Below are 26,445 nucleotides of genomic sequence, written 5' to 3'. Positions count from 1 at the left end.
AAATAAACTATACCAATAATAATGCAGTTTTGCCAGTATAACTGTTTACACTATGGACTTTTGTTGACACAGTTCTGGTGGTTGCAAATTGTGCCTTCTCACACCCCCTCACGGAGATAGCTGTGCTGCCAGAAGTTTATAGTGCTGCCTGTAGAGACTAAAACTGGGAGAGGGAAAGTTAAGACAAAGTGCATAAGGTGTGTGTGTGGGGGCGGGGAATTGTAGTGGGTGACCTACATGAATGAGTGTTAGTAGGACTGTGCTCTAATTCTGTATATGTTGTATGGTTGACTATGGATATATGTAAATAAAGGTATGAACATGAGAATCAAAGTATAATTGACCAGTCTAAATTAAAGTCCCATTTGCTGTTCACCATTTATACTTGTTTATTTTATTCAACCTGGACTGTTAAAGTATTACCCTTTAATAGAGAAAGGTATTAACTGTCCATGTAAAAAGAAATAACCCATGTGATTTTTAGCCTGACAATGTCCAAGATTACATTTTGGACAGCTAACTGGTGGTGTGGGGCTAGTGGGCCTTTCCCCCACTTTGGTTGCTTATATTTTGTTTTTTTTAACATGGGCCCAGAAATAATTGGCAGCAGAATCCTAGAAAAGACCTATTGTCTCAGGTAGACTACCATCCCATGACCTGTGCTGGATTTTTCTTTCTCCTCTTGCACATTTTTCTTGTCTTGTGCAGTCCACTTTTAACTGTCCCACTCACTGAGGTATCCGCCACTTCTCCCAGGAAAGTCTAGCAAGAAATGTAATGGGTACCAGTTTTAGTCATCTTGTGACAGTTTTCACCTTAAGGGCCAGAGTACCTTATGTGAGGTACTCATCATCCCCAGTTCCCTATATACTTTGGGACTTTGATCTGCGCTTTTTGTCTAGCTTATTCCACCCACTGTAAACTGTTCTATAAAATAAAAAAATAATTCCCCAGTCTAATCAATGATACTGCCCAGACTCCAAAGAAAAAGCAGTTTAAACTTGATTTGTTTTTTTAATTGGTGTCCACTAGGAGGAGTAGAGAGCAGTTCTCTTCCGTTTGCAATGTGCTATAGGAGGAAGGGCGATCACGGGCAGCCAGAGCCCTACAGGACTGGCTAGAGCAGAGGTTCTCAACCTTCCCAGAGGTATGCTTTCAGGAGTCTGATTTATCTTGCATACCCCCAGTTTCACCTCACTTAATCACTTGCTTACAAAAACCAGACTTAAAAATACAAAAGTGTCACTGTTACTGAAAAATTGCTTGCTTTCTCATTTTTAGCATATAATATAAAATTATTGGAATATAAATATTGTACTTACATTTCAGTATATAGTATGTAGAGCAGTATAGAGTCATTATCTATGAAATTTTAGTTTGTACTGACTTTGCTTGTGCTTTCTAGGGTTGGTCCTGCTTTGAGCAGGGGGTTGGACTAGATCAGTGATTTTCAAAGTTTGGGTTGCAACCCAGTACTGGGTTGCAGCATGTAAGGCACTGGGTCACCCTGCTCAGCACCCAGGGACTCTAGCGGTTCTGGATAGCACCGCCAACTGGAATGTTAAAAGTCGCATCAGCAGTGCTGCCCAGCTAAGGTAGGCTAGTGCCTACCTGTTCTGACACTGCGCTGAACCCCGGAAGGAGCCAGCAGCGGGTCTGGTTTCTTGGCTAGGGGGCCATGGGGCTCCATACACTGCCCCAAGCACTGGCTCTGCACTCCCATTGACTGGTTTCTGGCCAGTAGGTGATGGAGAGGCGGTGCCTGTGGGCGAGAGCCACATGGAGCTGCTTGTGTGCCTCCACCTAGGAGCCAGACCTGCTGCTGGCCACTTCTGGGGTTCAGCACAATCCGCAGTGCCAGGACAGGCAGGAAGCCTGCCTCTGCACCCCAGCTGTGACACTGACTAGGAGCCACCAGAGGTAAGCCCATGCCTCAGCCCTGAGCCCCCCCAAACCCAGAGTCCCTTCCTGCACCCCAAACTCCTCATCCCCAGTGCCTGCATCCCAGCCCAGAGCCCCCTCCCACATCGCAAACCACTCATCCCCAGCTCTGTTGGGTCACGAGTATCAACAATTTTCTTCAACTGGCTCGCCAGAAAAAAAGTTTGAAAACCACTGGACTAGATGACCTGACATCTCTTCCAACTCTGATGTTCTATGATTCTATGTAGCCTGTTGTAAAACTAAGCAAATATCTAGATGAGTTGATGTGCCCTCTGGAAGACCTCTGTGTACCCCTGCTTGAGAACCACTGAGCTAGAACATTTTAAGGCTGCAGGCAGCTCTGGGGTGGCATTGCATGATTGCTAATGGGATAGGAGTGCAGGGGGAGGGGCTGTTGAAGCAGCAGGGTGTTAGTCACAGCTGGGACAGAAACTTCTGGATTCGCTCTGTGTGTTTGGAAGAGATGCATCTGTCTCCCATCTTCATTGTAAATAACCCAGTTGTCACTTTGCTATTAAGCTATAATGTAACTGCTTTTCAGCCCTGTGTAGCTAGGGAGAGGAAGGTCAGTGGCGAGAGTTCTCCTGGCCCCACTCTCTACATATGGAGGGGAAGCGAAAATGCTGTGTTTTGGTTTGAAACTGTGTGCTGTATTGCAACAAAGCCATGCAAGGTGTAGTGAGGTGATTGTAGTGTTGGTATGTGGGGAGTTGGTGTGGCAGGGGCCATTGTAGTGTATTTGGAGGATGTGCCAGAGGAATTGCAGTGAGTTGTTTGAGGGATGGCAGTACAGGCCTTAGCATTATAGAACCATTGGGCTAGAGGGGACCACAATGGTCATTTAGTCTAACCCCTTGCCATGATGCAGGATTTGTTATGTCTAGTCATCCAAGACAGATGGCTATCCTGCCTTCTTTCAAAAGCTTCCAAGGAAGGAGCTTTCTTAGCCTCCCGGTTCTTTGGGGTGTTCAGTGGGAGCAGGGTACTACCCTGCATCATCCTGTATGACCTGTAGATTGCAAGTTCCTGTCCCCAAGCATTCTCTTTTGTCTGTCTGTACAGCAGCTAGGACAATGGAACCCTGATTCTTGATGGTGGTTCCCAAATGTGACCATCATATAATGAGTAGGAGCACTGCCTGCATGTGTGTGCGGTGAGTGTTCTTTGGAGGGTGCGGGGTGATTCTGGTCCAGTTATTGGAGGGGAGGGGAGAAGGTGCCAGAGGGATTATAGTGTAGATCTGTGGATGAGCGTTTAGGGGATTGTAGTGGCTGCATGGTAGCAGGGAGGGGCACTAAGGCCTGCAGGAGAAAAGGTTGGTTTGGGTGGATTACAGTGCAGGAATTAACGGCAGGCTTTACCAGTGCAGGGGGAGGTTTGGGGGAGCACAGGGAAGAATTTGTGGGGTGCCTGCATTGCAGGGGTGGGGTTGAAGTTCAGGGGGATGCAGTGTTGAGGAAGGTGGGGTGTAAGGGTGGTTGGTGGGCTGCAGGGAGTTTGGGAATGGGGGAAGCGGGGGCAGGGGTGTCAAGGCTGCGGTGCACTGCCAGGGAGCATGGGTAGGGGCGTTGGGGTGGCTGCCCCCCCCCGGCTTGGAGAATCTGCCTGGCCTCCCTCAGACAGGTGCCAGTCCTGGTCCAGGGCTTCCCGCCCCGCCACCAGCTGTCGCTCCCCTGCCCCTGCGCGAGCCCCGGCTCCTTTAAGGGGCGTTGCCAGACGGGGCGGGGCGGCCAGGAGTCGGGAGGGGGCCGCGGCCGCAGCCGCAGCAGTAGCGGGAGGCTCGGGCCATGGCCGCCGACGTGTTCATGCGGCCGGGGCGGCTCCCTGGGGCGGCGGGGCCCGTGTCGCGGCGGGCGGAGCCGGACGAGGACTCCTCGGACACGGACGATGGGGGCTCCCCGGCCGGGCGGCGGCCCGGGCCGCGGCGGGGGCAGCCCGCGGGGCCCCAGATCATCCACTCGGGTCACTTCATGGTCTCGTCGCCGCACAGCGAGCACCCGCCCAAGAAGGGCTACGACTTCGACACGGTCAACGAGCAGACGTGCCAGACCTACCGCTTCGGGGCGGCGCGGGGCGGCGGCGGGGCCGGGGGGCGCCTCAGCATCGACGCCTCCCTCACCAAGCTCTTCGAGTGCATGAGCCTGGCCTACAGGTGCGGGGGGGTGTCTTGGGCAGCTGGGGGCTCCCTGAGGGAGAGCGTCGGGGGGCTGCATGGGGGCAGGCTGGGAGCTCTGGGGGGTGGGGTTACGGATGTCTAGGACAACAGGGGGCTCCCTGCGCGGGGCGGTGGTGCCTGGAGAGGTAGGCTGATGGTCCAGGATGTTGGGCTGAGGGTGTCTGGGGGGACGGGGCTCTGGGGCAGCTAATGAGATTTGGTGGGGACTGGGGGGACAGCAGTGGTCCATTGTAGCAATAGTTCAAAGGGGGAGCCCATTAAAGCCTGGGCATATGGGAGTTTTAGGGAGACCAGTGTCAGACTAGGGGGAGGCAGGGGTATAAAGGGGCTGGCGTGGTTGAGCATTCGTGTGTCTGTTATCAGTTCTTCCAGTTATGATCTTGCAGAGGCTTGGGGAGGGAACAGGGGAAACTCTGAGAATCTGTTAGGGAACATGGATCATCCTCGAGTTGAGAGGGGATGCAGAGGGGTGAGTGATGACACTGGGTGGGCTAACAGGGATTTAGAGATACAGATCTCTCTAGAAGAGGGTAAGCAACATGTTGTGAGGCAGGAACTGGTAACATAACACTAGACACGTACTGTACAAGACTGACTATACACTTGCATAAATGCTCTGGACAGGAAAACTCCCCCTGCAGTATGTTTAAGGAGGATGGGTAGCTATGTCGAGTAACATCAATAGCTACCTACTGCGTGGCCCCTGGTAATGGTATCTACCCTTCCAGAAGGCATCACTGTCAGAGTCCGAGTGAGGAGTGGTTTAAAAGAGAGAGGGTGGGAGAAGAATGGAGTAAACCTGAGAAATGTTTTAGCTGAGTATTCTGGAAACTCAGTTTTTCCCACAGAGGCCAGTGTCAGTCCCTCCCAACCAGGCCCATAGCAAGGCCACACCCCCTTCCATATCTCTGGAAAAGCCAGTTTAAAGGGGATTTAGCACCCTCTAAGGTCCTGGCAGCAGAGAATCTAGGGCTCTGGCCCTCTGGCACGGCAGAGCACCAAATGGTCTCTCACCTGACATCCTAACTCAGGCAGACAGCAGAAAACATTGGCGTTTTGGCCTAAGGTGGGTAGGCAGCATTCCCAGGGTGAGGTGGCCGCAGGAAGGATAAGGGGACCTGGGCCCACCCTATTCCACCAGGTCCCAGTCCAGAACCCTGATAGTGACCGAACTCTGCCACTGAGTCAGCAGGGATCTCACCAAGACACACAAACCAGTACTTTGGCACTACTACCAGACTATTGTCTGGTGTTCCAGGGCTGCTACTTATAACTCACTGACTGGGTACCTTCATTCTATGAGTGTCCTCTTATATTCTCAGGGTATGCAGCTAGCAACAGTCCGAGCAGCTTCTCAGCGTCCCTAGCAGTCCCTTAAAGTCCTCTGTGCTGTAGAGGTCCCACTTCGGTACAAACCCCAGTGGGGAGCATCTATCTCCCTCACCAGCTCCAGGCCAACTATGCTGCAAGGCCTGCCTTTTATACTTCTTGTCTGCCCCTCTGCTTTGGGTGTGGCTGGCCTGGCGCTGCCCTCATGGTGGTTTCTGACCCTCAGATTCAGAGGAAAGCCATGTCCCCTCCCTGTACTCCACATTTGATATAAATAAACTACAGAAGCAGAGAAAAGGGGTGTGGGGGAGAGAGCTAAATGCAGATTTAGAAACTGGTGACTTGCATAGTAATTTTAGTATATTTAAGACAGAAGGTGCCAGTGTGGCCTAAAACAGTTCTGAAATTACTTAGCCTAGGGAGTGACTGGCCTTAAAAATCCCTTTCAGAGGTATACTTGTCAGTCTGCATTGTGACAGACATCAAAAAAAGGACCATTATTTTGCTGTGTCTCAAACTCTGGTGACAATCCCTTTTGTGGTGTGATGGAAAATATAGTAATGTTGGAGCAGAACCTGTGGGGGGAGCATATCAGCAGTAAAGCTTTTTCTTTTACTTTCAGTATTTATTTACTTTCTGTTTTGTTCATTGTCTCTAAATTACTTTTGTTTAAATGAAACAGCAAAACTTTAAAGTATCTGTAGAAAATTTTGGGGACTTGGCATTATAGAGGCAAAGCTTGTATCCCTGTATGTAATTAAAGTTCTGGACAAAGAGGTCTTCATCGCATTCTAATATGGGTTGCAAATGGAACAAATAGGGTTAGCTTCAGTATATGATGAGAATTTAAAATGAAAGGACTTGATTCTGAAATTCCTGCCTCTGTAGACTTCAGTGGAGATTGCAAATGCCCAGTTCCTCTTGGGATTGGGCCCAAAGTTAGCAACAAGAATTAATGGCAAAGCCAGATAATTTGTAAAGGACAGAATAAAAATTTCTACCTCTTTTTCTTTTCCTGTTCCATAAGAAGAGTAGCCAGCTATTTGTTTGCATTTTTCTCTTGAAAGTAAAGAAATGATTAATCAGCATCTTTCATTATTTTACAGTAACACTTTATTTAACTTTTTTCCAGTGATTCCAGTTTGTTGATAGTACTTCCTAAATTTATTTAGACATGCTACTAGAACTTCAGTCTTGCCTTGCACCTTTTTAGTAAGATATTATGCTAACACTTATTGCCCATGTCTGCAGTCTTCCACATTGGAGACAGGGACATAAGGTAATCTTGCTGTGGAATAGAAATGTGTTTTTGAGAAGATGCATGTCTGCTTGAAGCTTTTGGCTCTTCAGATGCTACTGGGAATGTTTAAGGGAGAAAGTCAATTTGGATTAAAATGTTTTTAATTTAAAGGGAACATGTTAACTTGAAATCTAGTCAAATAAAGAAAATGAATTTCACCTATTCCTGACATGCCCTGCCATTTTTTGTGGTTTTACAGCCACCTTTTTATATTTTTATATATATATATTTTAAAAACGTTCTTTTCAGATGTTGCTATGTAAGAGACTCATAAAGTAAAAGGGAAACACACTATTTCTCATGAATAGTCAAACTGGCTAGACATACAATTTTGTGAAATATGCAGTGCAATGAAACGGACTCCTTTCTTTTGATTACTTTAACGATTGTTAATAGATAAATAATTTCCATGAAGAAGAGTGAATTGTAAATTGGCTGTGTATAAATGTTGTGAACTCATAGGAGAGTTTTGTGCTAATGCGTGAGAACCAGAATGTAAAACTAACCAGTTTGCTTTCACTGTCCAAACTAAGAGAAATGCAAAAAGTAAATAATCAGCATAAAGGTTGTTAAAGTAATCTAGATTTAAATATTTTTCACTTTTTACTCTGTGTTCAGTTATATATAAATTTACCATTGTATTAAGATTTTGAAAATTGGAGATCATATTTAGTGAGGGAACAATTCTGTGGTGGTAATTTGTGCTTATTGAAAATAGATAGCCAATTGTCATACAAACACTAAATCCTGTTTTGGGGTTTTTGGGTTTTTTTTTTTTTTTTTTTTAAAGCAAATGTCATTATTCTGATATTCTGGCCCTATGTATTGAGAAGGGAATATGTCAAAAGACAGAAAATATTTTTTCAGTAGATTCCAGTTAAAGACTTACGGCTAGTTAAAGCCTCAGCACCTAAACCACCTCCACGACGGGCATAGCTCCCAGCGTTGGGAGCATGGTGCACCGTCTACACTGGCACTTTACAGCGCTGAAACTTGCTGTGCTCAGGGGTGTGGTTTTTTGCACCCCTGAGCGAGAAAGTTGCAGCATTGTAAAGTGCCAGTGTAGACAAACCCTAAAATGTTCTGACTCTCAAGGCTGGTTAATTCCAGCTGATGAAGTTCCCTGCACAGATTTCAGATAATAGACTAAGCCTTTCCATCATCACCTTTTAATTAGACAACAAACTGATCACAAAGTTTGTGCCCTTTAAACAGGATTTTTTTTTTTAAGCGTGGCTTTAGGAGACTGTCTAGTGAACATGGTGCATGTAAAATTAGTAAAACTGAGTACTTGATCACCAGCTGAAGAATGATTGATTAAGCCTGGAAACAGAACTACCCCAGCTTATCCTTTGAAGTTGTCTCTATGTCCTTATCTGCACTAGGGATGCTCAAGACACACAGATACAGTAGACTTCATTCTCAAGTCGAGCACCTTCACTGTCAGGAAATCCACTACTGCTGAGTATTATTTTTAACTCAGAAAATTAAACAGGAAAAAAATTGATGTTGTTTATGGAAAATGTCTGATGTTTGTGTTCTGCAGAGTCAGCAACACTAACTGTGTTCCCAGAGTTGGGCAAACATGGCCTATGCAGATGAAAAAACAAGGAAGTCACCGTGACAAAATTGTATTTTGATTTATTTGAGACTCCTGACTTGTGCCTGGGTGACTTGGAGGCTTAAGATGAGCTATTCAAGGCCTCAAGAGGCACTAAATTATATACTATTTTACAGCTTTACCAGTCTGCTAGAAAACCAGGATTTAATCACGTGAGGAAAGCCTGGACAAGGAAGTGCATCTTCCCCATAATTCTGAAAGTGTCCAGGTTTGTGCTAAGTCATATTTTCTGCAGGGAATGGATTCCAAATCAAACTTCTAATTTTGTCTCCTACCTTAAAGTGTGCTGCATCATTGCTTTGTGCTGTTTAAACAGCTGCCATGTTTCACATGAGGAAACCTGAAGGGGAGAGAAGTGATTGCTTTTCTTTCTTCTGTGAACGGAACAGGCTTCTTCTAGCTTAGTTAAACTTATTTTTCAGTTGCATTGCAGTAATTTAAATCATTGCTCTTTTAAAAAAACATGTCAAATCAACCGTTTTACAGGGGAAAGAGTGAGAAGAACGCACATTCTGATATGCAGTTTAGTGGGTCATAAACTTTTACAAATCAATATGTTACCTATAAACAGTGGAGCAGACTGCAGCTATCACGTGTCTTGTACTGTACACTTTATCTGAATGTCACCTACCATCAGATTGATTGGGAACAGTATCTCAAGATTGGTAAATGGACTGTAGATGCTTTCTTCTGTAGCCCTTTGCCTCAGCCCTCTAAATTTCAAGGTGTAATTGAAGTTAAATTTTAATTTATGCAGTTTTGTACTGCTCCTCCCTCCCCCCCCATTTTAGCCAGCTTATTAGAACTATTTAAGCAATATCCTTTAGCAAAAATTGCGCAGGATTTTGGATTGTATTTAGGATGTTCCTAGCCACAGCATGAGTCACTGGGAGTCATTAGGTACTGGGACAAAGGACTCTTCTCCCTTCTTTGATTGTGGGCTTGATTGGGTAGGAATGGACCTTCCATGTCCATTGACTTCAGTGAGAGTTTAGGGTGCACCTCCCTTTGCAGGATCAGGCCCCACTGCCTGAGAAAGTGGAAAGGGAAATGCATGCAGTAGAAAGTTCTGGTATAAGGAATTTGCAGAGGGAAGTGGGGAGGATTTAGTGCATTAATCAAAGTATAGTGATGTTAGAGAGCTCCATGTGGAAGGTTTTACCTTGTAAACAGTGGAGTATAACTTGCTGACGGTTCAAACCCAGGAATTCACACTTAGAAATGGAAACATGTACCTACATTCTGTACACTACAAATGAACTCCATACTTACCAGGCTAAGTGCAGCATTTCCCTTAAAAATAATATAAGACAAAGCTCTGCTATAGGTGCCTTAAGACATAATCTGTGTTTCCCAGAGCAAATACTCTCTTGTAAGTAATTGTGCATTTGGCAGGATTCATTAGCATCAGGCCTCAACCTTCTCTTGGGCAGAGGAAGTGCGCCATAGCAGACTTAGGAAATAGTGGAAAAGCTGTGATTGTGTGAAAGAAATATTGAGAGGTGTTAGACGGTATTCATTGCATATTTTTTCTTTGTAAACAAAAATTGGTGGTTTTATAATTTTCCTTTTCTGTTCACTGGTTGCTTCGATCTCAGTGCCACTGACAGTCTTCTCAGAACTAAAAGACAAAGGTTCTAAAGTGTTTGAAAGCTGCGTAAGTGTACTACGGGTTTTTATTTGTTTTCTTTCGATCTGGGAAGAAAACCCTTAAAATTATTATAAAAATTAATTATAAAGACGAACAGTTGTCTCCGAGGAAATAAAATTTGCTCTTTGTATTCCAGTCAACAGAAGCATCTTAATTTTTGAAATGCAAACTAGAGTTTTATGGTATTGTCCAAGTTTCTAGGGAATTAAAATTTGGAAACTCTTAAGGAAAATATAGGCTTTCAGATATAGTTTCTGGTAGGTTTGCTACTGGAAAGGCTGTGTGTTGAAGCAGGGACTCTGAACGCAGGACTTTCAGTAACTCCTTTGGTGCTCAAAATGGAAGTTGTGTGATTATTTATTTTATTAAATATTTTTCAGAGTGGTTCATACGTGCCAAGGCCAGAAAGAGTCATTGTGATCATCTCCTCTGACTTCCTGTATAGCGCATACCATGGAACTCCCCAGAATAACTACTGGAGCACATCTTTTAGAAAAGCATCTAATCTAAAACACTCTTCAAGGATTCAGTGTATAATAGAAGTAAATGTTTAGTTACTGAGGGTCATTTAATCAGTAATGATCAGAAATGGGTTTGATAATTTAATATGTAGTCTTCAGAATTTATTTAAATATGAAGGTAATGTGCTCAAGTCATTCAGATAGAAGACTGGGAGCCAGGTCTCTTGTGTTGTATTTCTGGCTCTGCTTATGACTTGCTTTATGACAGTAGACAGTCATGTAACTGCTATCTGCCTCAGTTTCCCTATCTGTAAAATTATTGTAAGATTGGCTGATTCATAGGAGTGTTGTGAAGCTGTTTTGCTCTACTTGGGCCTGCCAGCTAATCATAGGAAAGACATCCACTTCTTCATTCACATTTTCAGAGTAGCCAAAGTGCTCATTTTTAGCATTCATCAATGTAAATATAGCTAAGTGTTCATAGTTGTCTGCCCTTTGTGCTACATTGTATATCTACAGGGTAATCAGTAAATGCTCTTTTCTCATTCTGAGTCCATTTAATTAATAGTAGCAGTACAAATAGAGCTTGGCCGAGAATTTTGGCTGCATAGAAGAACGGCGGGAGTTTAGAGATGTTATATAAGAAAGAGGCTGATTATGTGGGTCTGGTGAGGGGATTGATGAAAGATGACAGTTAGTATATGGGCCTGACTGACAAGGAGGATAGTAGTGGTGGTGATTAGTGATAGAGAAAGCAGGAGAGGAGGGACTTGGGAGAGGTAAGATAAGTGCTCAAAGATCAGAGAGGTAGCCGTGTTAGTCTGGATCTGTAAAAGCAGCAAAAAATCCTGTGGCACCTTATAGACTAACAGACGTTTTGGAGCATGAGCTTTTGTGGGTGAATACCCACTTCCTCAGATGCATCTGGGGAAGTGGGTATTCACCCACGAAAGCTCATGCTCCAAAACGTCTGTTAGTCTATAAGGTGCCACAGGATTCTTTGGTGCTCAAAGAAAAGATCTGATCTTTGAGTTCCAATAAATGTTAACCTTTGTAGCTGATCAAACAAGACAAACCCACAAACACAAATTACTGCCTAGTAAAACCTCTCGAATGTTTTAATAATGATGATAAACATAATACTGAACACTCTTCAGAGACGCTGCTCTGTACACAGCTTTTCACACCAGTTGTTATGGGTTTTTTTGAAAAGTTTGCAGCAAACTGTGACAACCCAGCTTGCTGTATTTATTTATCAAGACTCTGACAGCTTGCCTCTTTTAACACCAGCAAAACACTCCCCAGAAGTCAGACCTCAAAGGATCCAGAAGGCTTAGCAAGAAGAGGCTTAGCTGAAGTACCAGGAGAAGGCACCCACTCCTGTGTTTAAACTGATTGTTATGTTTTAAAGAATCCTCTTTGAAGTAAGAGAGTGCTCTGCTTTGAGACTGCTGTGGGAAAAATGTAATGTCTGGCTACTACGGTGCTAATTCCTCAGTCGGAGATCTGCAGGTGGCAGAGGAAGGAGACGTTCTGGAGATTCTAGAAAACTCTGTTTAGAACAAAGGGGGACCCTGTTACTCATAGAAAAGCTTGTATTATCTGCCTGCTAGGCTCTGGGATCTCTGCGTTGACAGAGCATTGTTGCCACAATGACCATCTCCTACTTAAGCTGTCAGAAACTGAATTTCCATGTGATGCATGACTCCTTTCTTAAAGAGAAATTGGTTACAAATGTTAGGATGTGACTCCAGTTCAGCAAGTGTCTGTGCCAGTCAACAAACCTGTTTTACTGTGTAAGTACAAATGATCTGGCTGTTTGCATGCTCTTCTCTCCTTGCTGCATGTGCTGCTGGTGAATTTATTCTCTTTATAGTAAATGTTCCATTTTGCAATTACAATTCTGTAATGCAATTGTCTGTCAAAGGAGGAGTCATATCTCCAGTGATTTAATTCAGTAAGCACATCACTCTGGTATCAGAAAGAAGCAGAGCCTCAATGAGATTGTATTGTACATTTTAAACACCACACATTCTCGGAATTTTCTAAGACACAAATAGAAATGCAGAAGAGAAAATACTGGCAGAGGGGTCTATTGATTGGAACAGGAGCCTGGGAGCCAGAACAACTACTTTCTCTTTCTACCTCTGTTATGGACCCTATTACATTATTTTATTCAAGTCTTCTAGCCACTTTGTCTCCATTTCCTATGTGTAAAATGGGACAATGAAACCTTACTTCACAGAGGTTTTTGAATAAAAGGCACTGGAGAAATTCAAAGTCTCTCTCATCTGGAGATATCAAAGCATTTTGTAAATAAGTCCCATAACTCCCCTGCAAAGTAGAGAGATTTTGTTAACCCATTTATGGAAATCTGTGTGTGGCAAATAGATTAAATGACAGAATCAGAAACAGCAATCAGAATTGAGGCTTGGGATTCCAGAGTATTCTGAGCACTACCGCAGACTCTCAACTACACAAACCTGACTTTTGGTCCTATTGTTCCCTGACTGCCCCTCCAGAGACCCCTGTCCCTAATCAGCTCCAGGACCCCACCCCCTACCCAACCCCCTGACTTCAACCCCCATCCATCCCCCAGGCACTCATCAGCAGCGGCAGGAAGTGGAGTAGCCTGGCCCCAGGCCGCTCTACTCTGCCAGCTCCCAGCCACAGCGTTCACGAGGAGGTTGGGAAAAGGACGCCCTCCACACTCACATGCAGTTGGAAGCGGAGCGATGTAGCCCAAGCCCGCTCCACTCTGCCACCTCCCAGCCGCGGCACTCCGCTTTCCGCCGCAGGTGAGTGTGAGGAGGTTGGGGAAAGGACGCCCCCCATACTTACCTGCGGCAGGAAGCGGAGTGCCATGGCTGGGAGCTGGTGGAGTGGACTGGGCTGGGGCCGGGCTGCTCTGCTTCTGCTGGTGAGTGTGAGGGGGGATCCCTTCCTCCAAGCCCCCTCCCCTGAGCGATACAGCTGGGGAAGCGAAGCGGGCTGCTCCTGGCCCCCCACTAATCCCCTGGGCCACTCTGGGACTGCAGGACCCCCAAAAGTGCCCTCCTAGAGCTCCTGCAGAGACCTTGAGGGGGAGGCCTCTGACTACCCCCGAGACCCTCTGCACCTTATTGAACCCCTGCTGGGCCAGGCCGGGGCTCCCTTAACATGCTGCTCAGAGCAGTGTGTCAGAGCTTTACCACATTGTATGCGAACCCATATTATATCGGGTCGCGTTATATCGGGGCAGAGGTGTATATCCACATAAACATAATTAGTTGGGATGTCAAGCTATGCCCATTTGACATGAAACGCCTCTCTTGATTGATAAATTATTCTAATTGCAAATTATAATGAGACAAGGTAGTTGATACAGTTGAATGTTAATTTTAGAAAATCTGGGTGTTTTTAGACAATAATTAGAAATAGAAGTGTGCTGTTTTTAAACATGATCACTATTGATGAACATAGAGCCTCTCATATCCCTATTTAGTGGTGTTTGGCATCGTTTTTTAAAATGGGTGCTGTATAATAATTATTATGTAATAACTATTAGAGGTGTTTGAACTTAAGACTTGTGCCAGGAACTCCTGAATTCTAATTTTGGCTCTGACCTGATCTTGGGGCAAATAATTTCACATTTTTGCCTCAGTTTCCCTAGTGATAAAACACCTTCTAGCGAAGATATGAGAATTGCTTACTTAATGTTTGTTAAGGGCTTTAAAGTTTTAAAATGCTGTATAGTGATTAGTATTGTTAGTGAACCAAAAATACTCAGTGAGGCCCTCCGTAGTGTGCCTCTGCCTGTTTTTTTTCTGATAACCATTTAAATTATTCAGGATAGGATAATAATACTTGGCACTTGTGAAGCACATTTCTGAGAATCTTGAGTGTTTTACAAGCTTTAATTAATGTTCACATCTCTCCCAGGGAGGTGGATAAAGTGTAAATGTTGGGAAACTGAGATACAGAGCAATGAAGTGACTTGCCTGTGGTTACTTGGAGGGTTGGGGGCAGATACAGAAATGGAATCTGGATCTTCTACTTCCCAGTTGTGTGCTTTCCGCAGCATTAGGCACTGCACTAACACAGTAAGAGACAGTCCCACAGCTTCCTGATCTGTCCCCAATGGTTGGGTGAAACATTTTTGCTTGAATAAAATTAAACAACGGTCGGAATGGCTGCATTTTTAAACTTTATTGGCGTCTTTTCTTCTCTGAAATTGTTCTGTTTGAAAGTATCTTGCTGCATGCTGGGAGAAATTCAGCATGTGGGGTCTGAATTGCTCTTGGTGTTTATCTGCAGTTTATACACCACCAAAGCAAACAAAGCATAACTTTACAGTGAAGCAAATACATGCTCTGTGTGCTGCTGTCTCTAGTTGCAGATAAAGCAAAGAGTGAAAGGTTTCCCATGCATACTGGCAAATAAGCAGAAAAATTGAGGCCAAAATTGCAAGAATGCTTTTTGGGAGATCTTGTATAGGGGAGTTAAGAAGAGGAAGAAAGGCGCCACAGTTCCATTTCAGTTCAAGGAGCCAGGTCTCCAGGCTCAGATTCGAGAAGTTGACCCAATGAAAAAAGCCCTTGTACTGTACTACGTATGAGAAACTCAATTGTTTCTTATCAGCTGCTCATTATAACTTCTGCATCTGCAAGGCTAGGGAAGGCTTTCTCTTCATCTTGAGTCAGGAAATGGGAAGGGTCATCTTATTTTTTGTTTGTTTAGATGGGAAATTAATGGGGTCTGTTAGTATTAGATTTAGCTCATGAGTTTATACAGTTATTGTACAGTGTTGAGCATCAGAGTTCATTTGTAGGGAGACCAACTAGCCTTGTTCTTGCCTAAGAAATTCACTCTTGAGAAAAATAATGCTGTTATTGGTTTTGGAAGTGATATAGAAGTCACTTTGTTTCAGGATGGATACAAATCAATGATTTAAAAAAAAATAAAATATGGATTTTTTATTTAAATTGGATTTTTTTGATAAAGTGCTTTTTGAGGAAAAAACCTGTCTAAAGATGGTTTCAATTAAGATACATTATAGCTCAAAGATATCTCATCATGGAACAGGGATTATAAATTCTAATTCTATAGTATGAGATAATATATTCATGTAATGTTTAAGAAAAGATTTGTAAATGAGTTCCAGTAGTTCATGGATTAGGGACTGGGGTCCAGGAGCTTCTGTGTAGATTATTTAGATTAATCTTTCTGTCTACCCAATGGGACTCTGCTCAGTCTAGAACAGTAGTTCTCAAACTTTTGTACTGGTGACCCCTTTCACATAGCAAGCCTCTGTGTGTGACTCCCCTTATAAATTAAAAACACTTTTTTACTTATTTAACACTGTTATAAATGCTGGAGGCAAAGTGGGGTTTGGGGTGGAGTCTGACAGCTTGCGACCCCCCCCCCCATGTAATAAATAATATATGGAGATGTACCTATCTCATAGAGCTGGAAGGGACCTTGAAAGGTCATTGAGTCTAGCTCCCTGCCTTCACTAGCAGGACCAAGTACTGATTTTGCCCCTAAGTGGCCCCCTCAAGGATTGAACTCGCAATCCTGGGTTTAGCAGACAAATGCTCAAACCACTGAGCGATCCCTCCCTCCACCCATGACCCTCAGTTTGAGAAGCCTGGGTCAGAGATGCTTAGTTTTGCAGTTCTCAAACTGTGGATTTGTGTCTCCAAAGATAACATGTTTGTTAACAGCAGAAATGTTTTAAAATAAATAAATAATATGTAGAGGTGAGAAATAACAGACCTCAATCCTATTGTCCCTCTGCAAATTTGTGTACAGAGTCAATCCCTTACCTCTCTCTAAGGGCTTGTCTACATCAGAAAGTTGCAGCGCTGGTGAGGGAGTTACAGCGCTGCAACTCCCTGTTTGCAGCGCTGGCTGTACTCCCGTTTTGTCTCGGGTGTAGAGGATCCAGCGCTGGTAATCCAATGTAGACACTTACCAGCGCTTTTCTTGACCTCCGTGGAAGGAGGAAGCCTCTGGTAATCAAGCTGGTCTCCTTTCCCGGTTTGCTCTCTCGTTCCCGGAATCCCGAGCAAGCAGGTCTCCTTCCCTGCGGTTTGCAGGGTGGTTCGGGGAACGCGAGAGCAAACCGCGGCGAAGCTGGTCTCCTTTCCCGGTTTGCTCTCTCGTTCCCGGAACCCCGAGCAAGCAGGTCTCCTTCCCTGCGGTTTGCAGGGTGGTTCGGGGAACGCGAGAGCAAACCGCGGCGAAGCTGGTCTCCTTTCCCAGTTTGCTCTCTCGTTCCCGGAACCCCGAGCAAGCAGGTCTCCTTCCCTGCGGTTTGCTGGGTGGCTCCGGGAACGCGAGAGCAAACCGCGGCGAAGCTGGTCTCCTTTCCCGGTTTGCGCTCTCGTTCCCGGAACCCCGAGCAAGCAGGTCTCCTTCCCTGCGGTTTGCTGGGTGGCTCCGGGAACGCGAGAGCAAACCGCGGCGAAGCTGGTCTCCTTTCCCGGTTTGCGCTCTCGTTCCCGGAACCCCGAGCAAGCAGGTCTCCTTCCCTGCGGTTTGCAGGGTGGTTCGGGGAACGCGAGAGCAAACCGCGGCGAAGCTGGTCTCCTTTCCCGGTTTGCTCTCTCGTTCCCGGAACCCCGAGCAAGCAGGTCTCCTTCCCTGCGGTTTGCTGGGTGGCTCCGGGAACGCGAGAGCAAACCGCGGCGAAGCTGGTCTCCTTTCCCGGTTTGCTCTCGCGTTCCCGGAACCCCCCTTGAAGCCGCCCAACAGCGCTGCAGTGTGGCCACATCTAACACCACTTGCAGCGCTGGTTGCTGTAAGTGTGGCCACTCTGCAGCGCTGGCCCTATACAGCTGTACTAATACAGCTGTAACAACCAGCGCTGCAAAATTTTAGATGTAGACATGGCCTTAAAGTGCAAAGTTTCAAAAAGTTCAATCAGTAAAAGATTGTTGGGGGCAGAATAGAGCTGGACAAAGAGAAGAAGTCTGGAGATAAAAGTGAGAAGGGAGGGACAGGCAGTAGAAACAAAAGTGAAACTGTTTGAGCAGCATATTCCAGAAGTCTTGGGGTCTTTCTGCGTGTAGCCTTCATTGATTTGAGATCTACTGTACCATTCTCTCAATAGAATGGGAAAACCTATAATGGCAGCAGGCCGTAAAAGAGACCCAGTTTGGGAATAAGAATCATTCAAGAAATATATGTTTGCTGATGATGTTTTAAAGAAAGTTACACCAGTGAACTGGTGGAAGTCACTTAAGCGCTTGGATTCAGATACTGTATAAGAGATAATCTCACTTTTAACAGCAGTAGCTTGTTCTGCTGGTGTAGAAAGAATATTTTCTTCCTTTGGACTAATTCATTCCAAATTGAGAAATCACTTGGGACCTGAAAAAGCAGGAAAGCTTGTTTTTCTTTTCCACATTTATGAACAAATGGGAAAATGAAGGTGAAGACAACAGTTAGCTGCAGAAGCCAATATTTTAAGTTTCTCATGTTGACCTGGCTGATATAGTCATTTTAATTTTCGTGTTTTTTTTTAAATTTAATTTAACTATTTTAGTTAAAAACAATTTTAATAAAAACAAACCTGATTTTAAAAAACTTGAATGTTTAACTAAATTCAAAAATTCATATGCTTGTTTTGTTAAAATATTATATGTTTGCTGTTGAAGAAAAAAATCAAGAATACATAACATTGTTGTTTTAGTTAAATAAAACAATTTAAATGTCTGTCTGGTGCTGTTCTCCTCCTAATAGAGCATGGCAAGAAAATCCTCCAAATATTAATGATTAACTTGTTGAATTGGAGATAGTTCACCTCCCAATAACTTCATAACTATCTGTTTCAATTACCTTTGGTAAATGAAATAACCAATCAATCATTCATTTTTTGATATAGCAGTAAAACTAATCTGAAAAGTTTTCAAAATAAATCACTTGAAAAATGTATAGTGTGTAGCTTCTAAAAATGAAACCTACATCTATCTCGTGAATTGTGAGAATATGTATTAAGGTTATAACAGCCAACAAGAATGCACTTTTATGTAGAAATCCATGATTAAATCAAGTCTTCCTGACTAGTGATCACAGTAACTATCACATTGCCTTTACAGCACTCCAAGCCTTGAATGCCAAGAGGCTAGATGTAGGAATCAATCCATGCATGGTTATGCAGAACCCTAGGTACAAGATCATCTGGTCAGGCCTCTTCTAGTTATTATGGTACTGCCTATCTGAAGAGCTGGAGTGCCATAAGGAAATGAAACAACATAAAGATTGCACAGTACAGTAAATTCTAAAAATAGCTGAGAACCCTCTGCATTTTGCTAGTATTTAATAAAGTGGGTTCATGTGAGTTATAAGGATGAGCCCTCACTGTTTGCCTAGCTAGACTCAATCCTCTGGCACAACTTGCACAGAAATTTTCATCTGTCAGTGACTTTTTGATAAATTTGAAATTTTTTGAAGTACCACTTTCAGAAGAGCTTAGCCTGATTGGAGGATGAGTTAGGACAGAATCATCCAGTTCCCAGTGACCACTCCCTTTTTCTGGCCCTTTGCTGTGCTATGTTGTAATTTCTCTACAGAGAGACTTTTGTTTTCAATGCTGGGGTGTTATTTGTTTTGAAAGATCTGAATTAGTTCTTGAAAACTGGCCTCCTTTTCCAAATACAAATAATGTTGAGTTGGTGAGAGAGAGAGACACCAAGCGATGAGCAAAAAAGAAAGGCAAGTCTTGGAAGAAAAGGAAAAACCTACACTCTGTGCCTGGTTGGTGTTGCATAGGAATTTCCAAACTGGAAGAGGCCAATGGGAAAGATCTTTCTGTATTTCTAATGTGCCCATTATTGGATCTGGGTGCTATCCTGCCGCCTCATCCAACCAATTCATTATCTTCTTAGATAGTTTGTACAGTTTAAAAAAAAAAAAAGAGTAAAGACAGAGTGTTCTGTATAAACTAATTTAGCATTGATTGACAGCCCTGAAGTCTGTTGAAACAGTTTACAAAAGGTTGTGGTGGATTCTCCATCTCTTGCAATTTTTAAATCAAGATTAGATCTTTTTTTGAAAGAGATGCTCTAGTTCAAACGGATTATTTTGGGTAAATCCTATGGCTTGTGTTATGCAGGACGTCAGACTAGATGATCACGTGGGCCCTTCTGACTTTAGAATCTATGAATAAATCCCCAGTGCATCCATGGAACAAATACCCCCTAGGTAGGGCTTCTAACTTTGGTTTTAACTGATAAAACATCCCCAATAATGTTTTTAAATGCAATATGTTTATCCAGTAAACAACAGGAAAACACCAGAAATGGTTTTTTGTATCTAAGGGCTTGTATACAGAGAACAGTAATGCAGACTATGGGGGAGTGATTTCTAAAGCGCATGGATGTGTTGCACAGTAATTGGTCTGTGTAGACCAAGCTAATGTGCACTAGAAGATTCCCTAGTGCACTTTAACATAGTGCTGTTTGAAACAATACTACATTAAAGCACACTAGGAAACTGTCATAGTATAATTCCCAAATCTGGACTTTAGCGTCCAGGATATGGGTACTAGCATAAAGTCCTCTAAGCTTAATTACCAGCTTAGATCTGATAGGCTGCCACCAATCAGGATTCTGAGTATCTGATAAACTCTGGTCTCCCCAAACCTTCCCTGGGGACCCCAAGACCCAAATTCCTTGAGTCTCACAACAAAGGGAAATAAACCATTCCCTCCCTCCTCTTTACCTCCTCCCAGGTCTTTCCCACCCTGGGTACACTAGGAGATCACCGTGATTCAATTCCTTGAATCACCACATAGAGAGGAGCGATACCTTCCCCCAGAGGCAATCCGGATTCAAGTTCCGTGAATCTAAAACAAAGGGATTCCACCCTTCCCCCCCCTTCTCCTTCCCTGTTAAGTACAGACTCAATTCCCTTGAGCCTCAACAAAGGGGAAAAAATCAGGCGAATCTTAAAAGCAAAACTTTTAATAAAAAGAAAGACCTTTTTATTTTTTCTATCTCTGCAATTTAGATGGTAAAAAGTTACAGGGTCTTTCAGCTTATAGACAATAGAAAGAAAGCTTCCTCCAGCAGAAATACAATTTAAAATACTTTCACCCAAAGACACATTAAAACTCTACCAGCCAGATACACAGTTGCACATACAGAAAAACAATTACAAAGAATAAACTGTCTTTCTACTTTTGTACTTACAAAATTGGAACAGAAGATTAGAGAGCCTGTAGGTATGTGTGGTCACTCTAATCAGAGCCTAGAGAGAACAAAGCAAAACCCAAAAACTACAAACAAAGGCTTCCCTCCACCTAGATTTGAAAGTATCTTGTTTTCTGATTGGTCCTCCGGTCAGGTGTTTGGGTCCCTGTTTGTTAACCCTTTACAGGTAAAAGAGACATAAACCCTTAACTATCTGTTTATGACAGAAACATTACAAAGAGATTACTCATTATAGTATATACAAAACCCTGATTTTTGGACATCTACATAAAACTCTGAAATTACTAAAAATAAACCCTGAAAAATGAAGCTAATAAACCCTGAAAAACAGAAGCTCTAAGCATGGGCAATAGCAATGCAAACTCCCTACAGTCCTAGTCAGGGTATGGCTGCACTTGAAATTTTCGCTTTGAAGTGTGAGTGTGGTCAGAGCGCCAGCGCTGGGAGAGAGCTCTCCCAGCGCTGCACGTAAACCACATCCCTTACCGGTGTAGCTTGCAGCGCTGGGAGCCGCGCTCCCCGCGCTGCAGCACTGATTACACTGAGGCTTTACAGCGCTGTACCTTGCAGCGCTCAGGGGTGTTTTTTCACACCCCTGAGCGCGAAAGTTGCAGCGCTGTAAAGTGCCAGTGTAGCCAAGCCCTCAGAGTTTATGTAATCCTAATCTGGAGGAATCACCTCTGAGGGAAAGAACAGAGTTCAGTTCCTGTGGCCTAAGTCTGACCTCTCAAAGTGTCAACAAGAAAGCCAGTTGTAGTGGCAGGTTTTTGCAATGTGAACACTGTTCAGTGGGAATTAGATTGAGATTATCCTATTGCCTTGGTTCCTAGACTTGCATGCTATCAAAAGACGTTCAGTGGGAACACTTAAATTTGTTATTGATATTAAACAAATACACACACAGTATAACAATATGTGCTGGTTTTATTTACCACACTCTTGTCATTTCAAGATTAAATTTTCCAGAAACAGCATCCTGTATATAAAAAGGAAAAAGGAGGCATTCTGGTCTCAGCATAGGGGATAGTCAAACTAAAGACCCAGATTCTGACATCTGAGAGCTTTACCTTTGTCAGGACTACACTGTCAGGTCAAATTTGACTGTCATGTAAACTGAGGGTATGGCTACACTCGAAACTTCAAAGCGCTGCCGCGGCAGTGTGTGCGTGTGAGTGTAGTCGCAGCGCCAGCACTGGGAGAGAGCTCTCCCAGCGCTGCACGTCCTCCACATCCTCATGGGGTTTAGCTTGCAGCGCTGTTTACGCTCACACTTTACAGCGCTGTATCTTGCAGCGCTCAGAGGGCTGTTTTTTTCACAGCCCTGAGCGAGAAAGTTGCAGCGCTGTAAAGCGCTAGTGTAGCCAAGGCCTGAGGCTAGAATCTTTTAAGAGGGGAGGCTGTAGCAGGGCACATTCCTGCTTTCTTGCACCACAGAAACCTGCTCAGACTGCATTGATTTTATATCCACACCTTGCCATTTATGTATGTTCTTTCCACCAACACCTTTACAGGCCTGTGCAGCAATGCTATTTATGGTGTCTCCTGTACTTTCGGACCTTTCCTCAAGGACTGAGAGGAGCAAAAGTCTCCCCTCTCTGAAACCTTGATGAGCCTGGGCTTAGCTAACCCTGGTCTTCCATCCTCCCTCATTTCCTTTCTGTGCCTTTCTTGTCAGTTTTGAGCTGAATGACTAATGGGGTAACTGACATTAAGTATCTAATGGGGGGGAGGGGCTCGGTGAGCAAGAGGGCAGTCAGCCTTCTTCTGGGGAACTAATACGCATCAGAGCACAGGCTCGCCTGTTAGCTCCCAGTACAAGAGCTTACAGCACAAGAGGAACAGGCTCTATATAGCTACACCATTGTTGCAACTTCTTTGTTGGGAGACTTGGTTATAAAGGAGTAGTCCATTGAAACAGTTAAAAAAATTCAATCTTGCAGTTCAAATAGGACCGCACTATGTTTTAACTGTGCTGCATTCTTGGGCATTGCAGAGCTACAGCACACTTTTAGAACATGCAGTTCTATCCCCTCTGTGCTGCAAGACCAAACTAGTTTAGCTGTCATGGAACAACAATCCTGGAATCTCATTCCCCAAATTGGTGGTTTCTACAGTGCAAACAGGATCCAAATATGCAGCAATTGTTTTCAAAAGGCGGGGATCATTGGCGAGTTGGGAGGTAGGGCAGGGAGTGGTGCCTTGTCCAAACTGGCAAACACTTCATAGTCATAAATCACCATAGTTTCAGCTCCACTATTTCAGCTGTGGTATAGGCATGGCAACAGAGTGGTAAAAACAACAGAGTCCTAGTTATACTAAGCTTTTGCTGTTGCTACCACTGGCGTGGAGTTGCGCTGGTGTTCATTTAAGGGCTGGGAAGCTGGCTAGTGTAAATACAGGATGTGATGTATTTACCTGGCCCTTAACAGAGCTATCCACAGAATGCGAAAATGCGAAAACTGCTTCCAAGTACCATGCAAATACTCCATAAAGGACATGGAGTTTCAAACTGCTGCTTTTTGGTGACCATGCATCAGTTACCCCAGTTTGTTCAGCTTTTGGTTTGGTCAGTAAATATTGTGTTTGTCTGGAGAGAGGATGAGAGAACTTGAGTAGAAAATATGGAGGCAGCCTGCCAAGTGTGGAGAAAGCCCAGAACAGAGCAACAGGAATGACTGTTGTCTGCTTTTCCTCTTTACAAAACAGAAGTTTGTGTGAGAGAGGCTAAATTGGGAAGGCACTTGTACTGTGGAGAGAGAAGTGACCCAGCAACAAGTAGGAAAGGAGACTTGTCTGTTGTTGGATGGTTTTGTATTTTTGCAGAGGTAGAACCAAATCCAACGCTTCAGGGAATTCACACACGGTTTCAAACTTGAGGACTGCTGCAGAACCAGCATGTTATCAGCATATTAAAATGTATCCAGTGTTGGGATGGGAGGAGGCACTTGATCAAACAACCTCTCTATCCTGAGGCAGGACATTGAACTTATTTTGAATGTTCAGAGCTGCACAAACACACCAAACTTTATGTGAGTGATCATCACACCAAGTAATTTTTAAAAAGATGGCATGAAATAGCTGAGAATCCTGCTGCAATCCCTCTGCATCCTAGTAAATTTGAAACGGTGTAGTTAACAAGTGGCTGCTCTTTAAGAAGAACTTCATTCTTCCTCTTCAAAGTAGAAACCCAGTAAATCAACACACTCCCTGGCTGACCGAGTATGGAAACAATGGGGTCAATAAATATGCAGGAGGAATATTTTTCTGATGTCTTTCATCCTAGGATTCCAAAACGCCTCCCAACAAGCCAGTGACGTTGGTAAGAGCATTCCTGATTTACAAATAGGAAACTTAAACGCAGAAAATTGGCTTATCCGAGATCACACAGGGAGTCAGTGACGCAGATGACCGGGGGGAAAAGAAGTGTCCTTACTCCCAGTCCTGTCTCTAACAACCAGTCAGCTCTTTCCCTACAATAACTAAAGACTGGCCTTTTGGCATGTGAAAGTTGCATCTCCCTAATGAGAGACTTCAGATAAAAATGCATATTGGATATTTATTCTCTTCAAGACAGTACAGGCCGGGTATGTTAGAGGTGACACAAGTTCTAGAAGGCTGTAGATAAGTATAGTTTGGGTTGCTGTCCAGCTGTACTCTGTGATATCACTCTAGTCCTATGCTGCTGCTTCAGGCTAGGAGGAAGCTTTTCCCCCTTACTTGCTGCCTGAGGGTGCAGCATTGGTTTGGAAGGTATGCTATTGTATTGCGGAAGAGGGAGAAGAATGTATGAAACTTGGACATCCAACTGTTCTGAGGCATTGCCCATGTGAAGAAGAGGTATGCAATCAAATTGCATGGAGGAAGAGACGCTTGCATATGGATTCTTGCTTTCCCTCTTCCCCTGGACAAAAATAGTTAGTTCCTGACCTACAGTAGTAGTAGTAGAGGTTTTACTTATTTACCACATAAAAATCAATTAGACTTATTTGAAAAGAGCATAGAAATGGAGTCTGAACCCCGTGGGAGGACACACACAGGTGAAATATGAACCCAATTTAAGTGTTATTGTTTCCAGTAAAGTCATTTTCCTCAGAGGCACATTGGTATGTGATAGGAGTGCTACATATGTTCTATTGCTATTAAATTTATCTTCAGCACTCAGTTGTACAAATGGAGTATGGAGAGCTCCAGAAAAATCTTTGCAGTTGGCTTTTAGGCAGTTTGAAATTCTGGTTTTGTAGTGGATGTGCACCTGGTGTATTCTACACAGGCCTGGCTCATGCTTTTCAAAAGAGATTTGGCCTCTTTCCAGGGTGACGGTGTAGGTCACATGGGTATAACCAGCTTCCCAAAATATGGAGCAGGATTCTAAGGATCATAAAGAAAGTAGTGTCCCTGCTGTCTTTCACACACCCATACTGTCCTTACCTTGATGATAAATGAGTAATACATAATCACGTTTCATCTGAAGATTTCCAAGTTCTTTACAGATATCACTTTATAGAGGTTTTGGGGCTTAGATTTTATCCTCATTGTGCAAATTGGAAAGACAGGTTCAGAGAGAAGTGGTTTGCCTAAGGTCACCCAGTGAATTATGACCCAGGAGTGCTGACAGTTACCTACTTTAATCAGGAGGTGACCACCACTCTGGGAGGCTTGACGCCTGCTCCATTTGGAAATGTATGCTTGGAGAGGAGGATTACTCTGAACTGTTCAGACCTTCAGCTCAGTTATGCCCTTGGAGCAGCAGATGAGTGAATGGCTTAACTCAATTTGTGAAGCTGTCACACAACCAGATATTTCCAGCATATCTCTACTGATCTCGCTGCGGGTGAATTGCTGGCTTCTTTAACTGCTAGTACAATACAACCAAATAGTTCTGACCCTCTCCACATTATAGTGTGATTAAGTACTGCTTGATAAGGTTAATTGCTGTGAAGTGTTCCTGAGAGCCTGGCCTGCTGTGAATAATGAATGACAGAACCACTTCAGCTTCTTTTCAGTCATTCTGCCAGGCAGAAGGATGACTCCAACTCCTGAGACTTCACAACTTCACCTTTCTGTGGAACCGTCCTCAAAATCTTGTCCAGGAGAGCCTGGTGCCTACATATTGCAGCAATGGGTTAATTAGACATGCAGAATTCTATAGCGTAGAAACACACAGGCAATAAGGAGGCATTGTGGGGTTTCCTCTGCTCGCTCACTGGAATGTCATGCATAATTAAGCCAGTTTTACACAAGTGATTTGACAATTTACTAACCCCAGCACAGTTTCATAATAAGGATAAAAAAATGAATATTTTGCTGTGCACCCTTGACTCACATTTAAATCAATCAGTTGGAGTCTAGAGTGCTGTGTCTTGCAGCCTTTAGACTAAATGCAATATCTGAGATTTTTGGAGCAATTACTACAGAGCAGAAACTCAGCAAGCATGTGATATGTGCCACTGCCTCAAGGCTGTAATTTATTCTGAAGCTTGTCAGTCTATGGGGGGGGGGTTCTTCAGTGATGATTTTTTTTTTAAACCCAGCTGAGTGTAAGTAAAAGTAGGAACAACAAGACTGCATTCATACTGGGCCTTTCATCCTGAAGAAACCCAAATAACTTTACAAACAGGAGTCACTTGGACCTCTCTGGGACAGAGAGTGACAGCTAGGTGATCAACATACTGCATCAGTGAAAGAGGTACAAGCAGAGGGCCAAACCACTTCCATTATGAAAAGCCACCAGGGATCTTTAGTGACCCTGTTGACCAGGCTCTTG

General features: G+C 43.8%; 1 protein-coding gene across 1 annotated transcript in view; it reads left to right on the top strand.

Moving 5' to 3' along the window:
* The first annotated feature begins 3,862 nt into the window (after positions 1 to 3,862).
* Positions 3,863 to 26,445, top strand: part of MLXIP (MLX interacting protein) — a 67,935-nt gene continuing 45,352 nt past the window's right edge. The window contains exon 1 of the mRNA XM_030582744.1: positions 3,863 to 4,096. Coding sequence (XP_030438604.1) covers positions 3,915 to 4,096 — 182 coding nt within the window. The 5' untranslated portion in view covers positions 3,863 to 3,914. The remainder of the gene's footprint in view (positions 4,097 to 26,445) is intronic.

Source organism: Gopherus evgoodei, chromosome 13, assembly GCF_007399415.2.
Source record: "Gopherus evgoodei ecotype Sinaloan lineage chromosome 13, rGopEvg1_v1.p, whole genome shotgun sequence".
Lineage (NCBI taxonomy): Eukaryota > Metazoa > Chordata > Testudines > Testudinidae > Gopherus > Gopherus evgoodei.
This window is presented reverse-complemented; position numbering and strand designations above follow the sequence as displayed.